The sequence below is a fragment of the Dunckerocampus dactyliophorus genome, chromosome 3, assembly GCF_027744805.1.
Source record: "Dunckerocampus dactyliophorus isolate RoL2022-P2 chromosome 3, RoL_Ddac_1.1, whole genome shotgun sequence".
NCBI classification, from domain to species: domain Eukaryota; kingdom Metazoa; phylum Chordata; class Actinopteri; order Syngnathiformes; family Syngnathidae; genus Dunckerocampus; species Dunckerocampus dactyliophorus.
In genome coordinates, this window is record NC_072821.1 from 3,443,685 (window position 1) to 3,455,070 (window position 11,386).

Genomic DNA, 11,386 nt, shown 5'->3' on the forward strand with positions numbered 1-11,386 from the left:
ATATGGTCATAAAAGGGTGGGTGGGTAGATGGGGAGTAACACTGGGTCTCTTTCACGAAACCATTTAAGTTGATCACATTCTGGCTTTGCAAAAAAAAAAAAAAAAAAAATATATATATATATATATATATATATATATATATATATATATATATATATATATATATCAAAAAGCCACACAAACCCAAACAGTTCCTTGTCTTCACCCGAGTGCTAGGACATCTAAGTGTTAGTGCCCAGAGAAACCGCATAACCTTCGCTGTCTCGCATAGTGCGCATTATGGATTCAGACAAATGAAAGCTGGATGCATGAAAATAAACTCCAGAGTGCTCATTTATTTAAGGTTTTTCCAAAAACGACCCAGGGCAGCTCTTTTACACGTTGCACTGACTGCAACCAGGTGTTGCTCCACATGATCCAGAGAGGCAATAAAAGTGTGAGTCACAATGCTCAGCTGCCAAATCAACCATCATTCATTAAAGAGCAATCGTGTCAACGTGGACATCATCGCTCTAAATTAAATGTATAATAAGCGTATGTGTACAGTGGAACCGCTACATCACTTTCCCTCAGAAAAAAATGGGAATTAGAAATGGGCGTTTGACTAAATTTCTTTGACTGACATGACAATTAGCCATATTTGTAACAGAATGGGAGAATCTCTTACTGGATGTTAGGTATGAATGTATGAGTTGAATATTTTTACAAATTAATGTTGCTGAAAAGTTGCTATATAGTTCAAACTGACTCAGTAGCACCCCTGCTGGTTACAGGTAGTACTCTAGATTCAAGCCTCGACAGATTTCACACAACGGTCAGCATTTCTGGCGTTTAGTTAATCAATTGAACGATTCATTTATGGAGGTCAAAAAATTCCTTCTCTGGTGAACTCACCATCATAAAAGCTTAACTGTAGTTTAACTTTCTTAATTATCATAAGAGTTTAGTTTCCGCATTTTTAGACATAGGGTCATAACAAAGGCGGGACGCCAAGTGTGTAAGGGTATTCTGCTATGCCAGGTACACCCAAGACTCACTTCTCCCGGCCTGTTGTGTTGAAAGTAATTGTTGCAGTGTGACAAGTATCTTACGTGCAACTCTTGATTATTTTCTTTGTCGATTAATCTGAAGCATGATGTTTCTATTAATCGGTTAATCGGTTATGGCCTATACGGACAGAATCAACAAGAAGCAAACACAAACAGTTAGTGGTTTGGTCCGCAACATATCAGAAAAGAGTCAACAATGTAAAAACTGATGTGTGTGAATATCGTGGCTTGCATGCAAACCTGACGATAACAGGTCTGCTTTCATGGATGACTAAGGAAATTAAAAAATATTTACATTTTAGAGGGTGAAATCAGAGGATATTTACAGTTTTAAATAAAAAAAAAAAACAATGTAAGACCAACATAGTTGTTGATTAATTGAATATCAATTAATAATCTATTCACAATCAATTGTTGCAATTCTAAACGCCAGGAGCCGGCACTGATGTTGATGTATCTAATGGTCTGAACGTGAGGTGCCGTGGTGCTGTGTGAAAGTGCACAGTTTTGGCAATATCCCACTTTATTGGGTTTTGTATGAAAGGTAGCTAGGATGGGGTACGTAGTGGAATTCGGTAACATAACGGCTACTTAGACCAAATAACTAAGTAGATACCGGTGCCTCGTTTTGGTGCTACTATTAATTTAGCGGGACTGAAATTGGGCAAAAATGAGGTATAGTTACTGCCGAGTCAACTGTTGTGACGCTTGATGCTAGTTTTTCACCTGACATGCTCGAAAGTTTGGTTGTTCTTCGCAGACTCAACCACCTGCAACAAGTGCCTGAAGGTGATATTGTTATTATTGTGTAAGTAACGTCTTGTAAGTAACTTCATTTTGCTGAATTAATACACAACTCTTGCATGTAGGATTCACTGGCAAACACCGTTGTAACGGTAGTCTAACATGGCCAGAATCGTGTATCAATGATCAATTTCAGCTTGAATTGTGCGGAATGGAAAGTACTCCAAAATCTTGTGATTTGTTTTGTACGCATTCCCTGTGTTCTGTGTTGCTGCTGCCTTTACCGTGATAATGAAGAACATTTGTTGTGAATTTTATTTCATATTGGTGAATTTGTTACTTATAATTGTATTTATTTAACACGCATGTTACAAAGTTCCATAAAAATAAAAACCCCTTGTTTTTGGACAAAATTTGTATGTGCTGGTTCAGGCGCCATTTAAGCATCGGCACCGTTTCAAAAGTACTGATTTGGCACTCTCTGTGGATAATGAGAACAATTCCTAACCCTAGGTTGGATAAACTGCTTACGGTTCTGATGAACGCGGCTACGTTTTACCCCCAAATTACACTCAAATTTCAAAATGTAAGACTTCAGGGGCATTCGACAAGACAGTTTTGATAAAAGAGCAAGAAAATGAAAGCTGAACACGTGTCTTGTTTAATCCAAAAATATTTCATGAAGCATTTTTCTTTTGTGTGAATTGTGACATATTCTTCCTTCATCTCATCTCCATTAGTCAAGACTAGAGTGCCTAATTAACTGTGTGTCACTCTTTGGATTTTTCTGAACCTCTGATGTCTCCAAAAGCGCCTGTGGGTCCTTCCATCTCTGTCGTCGTTAAAGTTGAATAGTCTCTGTGCTGCAGCTTTGAAAACATTTTGCCAGTTCAGGGATCCGAAAATCAAATGTGAGTAGTTACTAAAGAGCCTGCCACTGTGTATAAATAGATTTAAAAGAGCGATGCTTAACGCCACACGAGTGCAAACTCTCATTGAGGTGTGTGTGATGATTTGAATGATACATGCAAAGGAGAGCATTTGTTCACCATGCAAACGCTGTTGCAATTAGCGCGAAACGCTACAAACTTCTTTTTCAACTGGTGAAGATATAGGATAAGCCTCCCCCCTCTCCATGGCTCCTTTTGCACTGTAGCCAATTAACCGTTCCATATGATTACACTTGACCTGGGGAATTTATGGGAAAAAAAAGCCTTACAATGAATCAAAGGGGCTGATGAAGACATGATGAAATTGTGCACATATGACAACTTGGACCAAGAATGAAGCTGATGAAACAGTACGACAAATCCGGCAACTGTATGGAGCGACATCAGATAGACCCCAATAACCTAGAGGGTGTTACAGGGGCCATTGTTTAGGTGGGTTGGGGGAAACAGCAGTTGTGAGATTGTTTTTATGTCAGGGTGATGGATGGCGACTGGGTCCAACGGTTCAAATGTTATACCGCCGACATCATATCACAAAAGAAGTGGCTTACGTAACAATTCGACGCTAATAAACATACCGCAACTCCCCGCTCACGCTTAACAAGCATGCCTCTGTGTGAAAATAAAGTTAATGGAGAGCATCACCTGGTCCCTTAATTACAGTTTACTCCAGGGTTCCCCAAACTTAGGTTGGGTACAAACACTGCTAAGACCCTTCATTGTCAATCACTGATATAGCGGCAATACTCTTTGTGCTTTGAACTTGGGATGCGCATAATAATCTGTTGGTTGATCACATAGAAGTGAGACTTAGTTAATCATATTGTGAAGCACTTGAGGCACAATGGAGTGCACTACTTGTCTGCAACCAGCAGGGGTGCTGTTGAGTCCAACTTAAATCAGTTTGCTGTTAAAGGAAAAACAACATGGAGGTCGGCTGAGGCCTACATCCATCCAAGAAAACACTGGCATGGAAACAGAAGTTCAAAACATTCACAACGAGACTTTCCCGTAATATTCAAAAACTAACAACCATGGTTGTGAAGGATAGTCAGTCAAATGCTCATCACTGCGTTTGACCTTAGGATAACTACAACGGGGTTCGGCAGAACGGTACTGCAAATAACTGTTGACCAGATTTTTTTTAATGGCGTGTATATGAGTTTCTGCATATCCTTCCTTTAAAACACAAAAGTAAGTACAAGAAGTAAGTTTTGACATAAAAATGTAAAAACAATCCAAAATCACGCTGAGCTGCAAAAACGACTTTTCCTAGCAGTCTAAACCTGATCATATTTTTTAAACGCTACTCTGCAGTTGGGAGTTATGGGGGTAATTTGTTTCTACTGTACAGAACAATCTGCGTTCCGCCATTGTTGTTTTGAACGTGACGTAGCTACTCACGCGTGTCTTCCGGTTTCTGCGTTTTTGTTTGAACATTTTCCAAAACTACACGGTTGTAGTATAAAAGAGGAACCAAAACGGAAGTACTGAAGTTACTTTCAGTTTTTCCAGGTAAAAATGGCCCCACAAGCTTAAAAAAATATTCGCCAAAAGCATCACGTCAAGGCAGCGAAGTCAATCAGCGTGGAAAGCTAATGCTAAATGAAAGTTGCCTTCTACTGCTTTGTCATTATGATAAACACATACAATTAAAAAAAAACATATATATACAGTATATATAATCAATATTGAAGAGTTTCAAAAATGACTCAAATAAAAAAATATTTTGATGTCTGACAAATATTTTCTCATTATTTTCATAAAACTGTCCAGTTATTGTATCTTATAAGGTAACTACCTTATAATTACTTAGTAGCTTGACCACAACTACTACTACTAAATGGTGCTAAGATACTAATACTACAATGAATACTACACTAACTATTTCTACTGTGCAGTAGTAGTAGTCGTCTTGTTTCTGCATCACTTCTGCAGCGATGCAGTTGTCTCTCGCAATCATATCTAACACGCTACTCACATTTGAATATGCAGGCAGGTTTTTGTTAAGGCACTGTGCAAAGAAAGAAAGAAAGAAACTTGCGTTCTCATTCTCAAAAGTTTGCAAAATCAATCAGAAAACCTCAATGAAGTGTTAGGGATTAAAGGCACATAACAAAAGCTCAATGTTATGGTTTAAAGTGAATCCGAAAGGTGTACATCGGTGATGTTAATTGCACCAACGTGGAGTCCGAATCAAACCAAGTAGCCAAACTCACCTTGTTGAAGTTGTAGTAGCCCAAACAGTGGGCGAAATCCAGGTTGGGTGGCTCTCCTGGAATAGAATTTCCACCGGCATTGGGATAAAAACGTACATCCATGATGTGCGAGGGAAGAGGGGGGTCCGCGCGGCTGTAGCGCACCGAGCAATGGGGGTGCTTTTTCGGCTTACAATCCAAGCGCACCCTCGGAGAAACAAACAACAGAGCTTGGTAGTAGTTTAGATAATGTGGACGTTTGGTTTATTCCTCTTCTACGCCCGCTTCATCCCCGTGGAAGTCCAGAAAGGTGTCCGTCATGGAGCGGCGGTGGTCGAGCATGTACACGCAGCTGCTGTATACAAAAGACCGGCAGTCAGCGAGTAAGTGAGTGACTGAGTGGTTAAGTGAGTATGCGGGGGTCCGCCTCCTTCTCGTTGAAACCCCCCCACTCAGATGTTGCAAAGACAGCGATAAAAGTCACCATAAAAGTTAAAACTCCTCCATTGCCAAGCGCTCCCGTACAAGTTGATGGGCATGCAAGAAGTAGCCAGCCCTGGCGAAGTAGATCCCGAAACAAGTGAAAGGACGCTCCGCAAGTGTTGGGTTGGTGCATGGATGTGATGTTTCCAAAGCAGTCCAACCTTCTTCAGCTTCACCGGAGAAGAGAACAAGGTAGAAGTGTGCAGAGTAGAGAAGTCACTCCCATAAACACAACAAGCCACTCCCAGGCTTCCTAGATGCTAACCCAATTTAGCTGAAAAGCTAAGACTTTAAATGAGGTTGGAGAACCTGTGTTAGCAAATGATGCTAGCAGCTACAAGTACACATAAACTTAATTTTTGTTGATTTGGAAATGAATTCACATGGTATTTCTCTTTGTTGTGTCATTTTGTTACGATCAAGGCGTCTTCAGTGACGGGATAACACAAGAATTGAGTTTGACTTGAGCTACTATGTAGACTAGCATAATGCAGGGGTCCCCAACCACAGGGTCGTGGCCCGGTACCGGTCCATGGGCACGGCCAAACAGGCCGCACAAAATATTCAGATGCAGTAGGAAAAGCAACTGTATTATTTGTTTTCCATTTGGAAATAACATATACTTAAATGTAAATGTACAGACATCCCTTGTTACATTGCTACGTTGCTGTCGCGATTTTTCACAGTAATTAATTCATTAATGATTGCTCTTTGTGATTGAATAGGTCTATTATATGTTTTAAAAAAATGCATATTTAAGGAAATTGTACATATTCTTGGCCTAAATGAAGCATTTTAAACATAAAAATTGCTACATGAATGAACTAAATTAACTAAAATACAAATACAAGGCAGAAGAAGCATTGTAATTGTGAATGTAGTACTCTATTCTACATTGGCCACTAGGTGTCGGTTTTTGGTGAGACAAAGGCCAGAGATGATCGCCAGAAAAGGCAATTATTGCAAGCTTAAATGATCTCACAACAGGCACAATAACAATAACACAATAATGATAATAACACGGGCTACTGTTGGGGCCATAAGCCACGACAAGCTAAAACTCAACTCTGAGCCTCCGACGTCACTCAGACTGTCCTTTGCACATCTGTCTGCCCGCCACTAAGGTCCCGTACGGAACACGTACTGTGATACACAAACAGAAGTTTTATTTACATCTAAAATGGTTTATTTACGCTTATTGTGTCTACTATATTGGGTAATACTACTGTAAAGCCATTGCAATATGTTGATGAGATGTCTTATTTTCTATACTGACTATATTGGGTAATACAAATGTAAAGGTGACTGTGGGGTGTTATGTCATGTCTAAAGGGCTCTAATAAGGTTAAAAACAGTATTTAGAAGATCATAAACAGGTTTTCTATGGCATAACTACAAAAATATTCAATTTATTAATACTGAATCCTACTTCCTAGAAATTCACTTATTGCGAACCAATTAACCGCGTTGAACGAGGGACGACTGTATACCCATAGTGAAAATATGGTGGACTCTGCATTTGTGACCCCACAAATCTGCAGATTTGTGCTTTTTCTTTCCAAAAATAGGCAGATTTTTCCAGTCATTAATAATTTAACACATTTATATATGTGATAATAAAGCATACAATGTCAGTATAATAATGAAATGTTATGTATGTAATGTATAATACATTAACAAACCTTCTCGTTAGGGCTGCTGGAAAAAGCTTTGCAAGCCAATGAGGGTAATTGGGAGACAAGAAAGCAAAATGCAAACACAATTATGACAGCACTACTTGAAATATGTTTTAGTGCTTCCAGGCATGCTAATGCAAATCCCTTATGTGTTGTACGCGAGGAGAAGTTCATTGTTCTGCAATTTTGTATTAAAATGAAAATGGAACTTCCCAGAACTTTTTTAGAACTGGATTGAAGACATGTTTGCCATTCATTCCCATCAAATTATTTGTGAAAGACTGGATTTTCAGCGTTGACTTCAAGGCGTCTTCAGTGACAGACTTTCAGCTAACGTACTAATGAGCTAGCTAATGCTACAGTAGTAGTAGTCACTTGGTACCAAAATTTCAAGTCAAGAAAACATCATTTTATATTTAAACTTTACAACAGCAACATTTGTTTAGGATATCATGCTTAGTCTATGCAAATTTGAACATTTCCTGCCATTTTATCTTGTGTTGTCAAATTGTACAACCAGTTATATGTAGAAGCTCTTAACATGAACTTAGGTGTACCGTGTTCCCTCTTATCGTGGGGAATGGGTTCCCAAAATAGTCCGTAATAAGTGAAATCCGCAAAGTAGTCAACTTAATTTTTTTACAATAATTACAGTATATATCTTTTAAGGCTGTAAAACCCCTCACCATACACTTTATACACCTTTCTCAGACAGGGATTAACATTTTATCACATTTTTCTCTTCTTTAAACATTCTCAAAGTTAGAAATTCTGTTTGAACTTTTATTATTATTATTATTTATTATCATTATTTTAAATTATTTAGCGACTCACGCTTATTTCACTTCTGTGACGCCGTTCGGCTGTAGCGTTTATTTTAAAACATATTGCTCCTGTCGTTGTATTTTACTCCTCCTCGTCCCCCATGAACCGAAGATTCATTTACAGTATTCCGCAATGGCGCCCTACAGCCATGTAACTTCTGTCCGACTTTTTGTGTGATGGCTGGCTCCCTCCTCTGTCTTTAGGGTGCGACCGCAGGTGCCTTTGGCGGTGCCGAACGATTTGTCGACATTGTGGGTGCTCTCGGGGACAAAACTTGCAAACATACAGCACTTCAGAGTCACACTTGTAGCGATCGAACATTTATGTAAGTTTGGCAAGCCGGATCGGGTGCCTTCTGTACTGCACGGGAAGGCACGGAGGAGACTGATTGACGATGGTCTGCAGTCCCGTAGGCAGTCAGGACGCAGAACACAAAGCGTGGGTTCTCCTTGAGCCAATCAGGACGCGGAACACAATACACGTTCATACGCTGTAAAAAAAAAAAAAAAAAACACACACAAAAAAAATACTCACACTGGGCAAATCGCGCTGTGCTTGAGCCCAATTTGCACGTCTGGCTGTTGTGAGTGTTCCCGTCCTTTAGCATGGTTGGAAAAGCCGGGCCAGGGCACGGTACACATGCAACATAGCCAATGTGATCGCTCCTCGCAAATCCTTAATAATAACGGACACATTTCATGATAGACGTACTGGGGGCAGGTGGTAGACTGGTCGTCTCCCAACCTGAAGGTTGTTTGTTCGATCCTCCATCCTCCATGACCATGTCGAAGTGTCCTTGGGCAAGATACCCAATCCAGTTGTTGTTGACATGGCAACAATGTCAAAGGGCTGAGTACCTTGAAGGTAGAAACTATCCAAGTGAAAGTACATGTACCAAATAAATAGGAAATACTAAAAATAATCCAAACGGCAAAACCCATGGCACGCTCGCTCACCCATGAATACATTTGAGTGCGTAATATGGACGATATTTAATTAATGTAGCAGTCCTCTCACGAGTAACTAGTGACTTCCACCTTCCACAGAGAAAATATTCAGAATGATTCTAAATAAAACTGTAAACAATCGATAAGGTCAGGAAAATCAATTCTTTACAAGCTACATTGTGCTTATATTTCATTTTAGCTCGCATGCCCGCTACCAATGCTAACAACACACTTAATAAGTGCCTAGAATAAAATTTTAAGTCCTTGACGTTAAACAACAAAGTTCTGCAAACATTAATAATACATTTTGTTAAGAAATGGGTTAGCCCTCTGAGGGCTTTTTTCAAGAAACTGATTGTTCCCCTTCCAGTGTGTTTTATTAAATAGGTCACCAGTTCTCAACCACAGCGGTCTCAACATTTGATATACGCAATGTTGGCATGTGAGATGACTTTGATAACACACACGTACAGTTGTTTTTAATAGGATTTTAATTCATTCTAATTAGTGTACATTTCCATTTAAGTCCCCTTCTCCGAAAAACACATTCTTTGTTTTTTTTTTGTGACTGTCACAGATGAAGATGTTAATAAACACAGAGGAGGATTTATTTCCTGCTACTTACTGGTTTTTGCAGTAAGTAGTCAAACAGGAGTCTTTTCATTCAGCTGTCACATTTGGCTCTCCAGAGGCGAAGAAGAGGTAAGAATAAACACGGGGAATCAATGCAGTCGGCCTTGAGAATACACCAGCAAAGCTTTCTGTTTGTATCCCGTCTGTCTGCAAATGTCACATCAACTAAATCTCTACTCTCAAATATATTTTCATTATAAATCCATTCGTACCTTTTATGGAAGACCTGTGAACCTGCATTGCTCCGTAGGTCGTTATTATTTGAAATTCACGGATTTTAAATGAAGTGAAAACCCAAAGTGGTAATGCCATAAAATCAACTCCAAGTCTGCTATATTTTCATAAACCAAGACGTATGCCACGGGGGTACATTTGCTTGATATTGACCCGTATATAAGACGACCCTGAATATAAGATGACTCCTCTTTTTCCAGACCATTTTTAAGACAAAAAAGATCAAATTGACCTCAATGTCATCAATATTGAGGAAATAATAACTGCTACATCGACTTTGAAAAGGCTATCATATTCATATCATTTCCTATGCAATTAAAAAAGGAATAATTTTGTTAAAGTTTTGCGTTACAACTCGGGCTGCCAGAAATAATTTGTTAATGGCAGTAACTAATTTATCACACAGAGTCTGACGCTCTTTTATAACTTTGTTCTGACCTGAACACATCAAGAGCAGTGCAATTCCCACACAACATACTGTATGTATCTCCAACTCACACACGTCTCTCGTCCGTTCATCCTAGGAGCGACACTTCCTCATTCCCATTACAAGAGCATAAGATGCATTCAGGGACACTCTGAACATCACACAAACGGCTTTATAATGCATGTGTGTGTGTGTAAGTAAATAGGAAGATTGAGAAAAACATGAAGTGGATATTCTTAACACTCACTTTATAGCTCTTAATTCGGATGTACAGTTTGCTACATTTAAGTATGCTGGAAAATACACTGAAAGCAAGTAAATTTACCTTAAATTACATTATGTCTTTGAACGCAAACCCTCATTGCTCATGATAAAACACGTTTAAAGTGTGATTCAAATGTTCTGCTACTATTAGGGAGACTAGTGATAGACATACATATATTTTTAGACTTGTGCGGTATCTTTTAGCTTGACTGACATATTCAGTTCATTTGGAGCTGTTAATACATACTGTACAAATACATATAATCCTGTCCTGTCATTTATCTTTCTGTTCATTAAATATGGTAAAAATTGGCATATTTCAGACATAGGGAATAGTGGTTAATCATGATTAATTAATTTAAACAATGTGATTAATCCAACTACTTTTTTTCATTATTTGACAGCCCTAGTTACAACGCTTCAACCTGCAAAGTTAATGTGCGGCGTTAGTGCCGTATTTTTCATAAAAATTTCAATTTCATTCTAAATTGTACAACATTTTGCATTCCCTCAATTTATGATTTCATAATTGATAGAAGTAACAGCTGGCTAGCCAGCATGTAGGCTAGCATAATCAAAGCCAATGCTAAGGCTAAGGTTCTTGTACCAATTTCTGACAACATGCTAACATTGCATTAAACCAGGGGTGTCCAAACTTTGAACATCGTGTCCTCACTCTGTCACGGTTTTCCAAAAATGTATTAATTAATAAATGGTTGCTGTTTTGTGGTTGAATATGATCTACAAGTATTATTAGAAACAAAAATGCATATTTTAGCTAATATATGACATTCATGCCCTAAATTAAGAATTTACAAGCATAAAAACGGCTAAATGAAGAAAAATATAAATATAACGCATCCAAAAGACATGATATGAAGTGTAATACAGAATCTGTGACTTGTGTGCTCCTTTAAAAAGCGGGCCTGGGAAGTGGTGTGACGTCAGCTAGCTA

At 38.7% G+C, this 11,386-nt stretch overlaps 1 protein-coding gene across 1 annotated transcript in view; it reads right to left on the reverse strand.

The window, feature by feature from the left end:
• Positions 1-5,602, reverse strand: part of tox3 (TOX high mobility group box family member 3) — a 71,695-nt gene extending 66,093 nt beyond the window's left edge. The window contains exon 1 of the mRNA XM_054771191.1: positions 4,964-5,602. Within this exon, the coding sequence (XP_054627166.1) occupies positions 4,964-5,065 (102 nt within the window). The 5' untranslated portion in view covers positions 5,066-5,602. The remainder of the gene's footprint in view (positions 1-4,963) is intronic.
• Between the last annotated feature and the right edge of the window lie 5,784 nt (positions 5,603-11,386).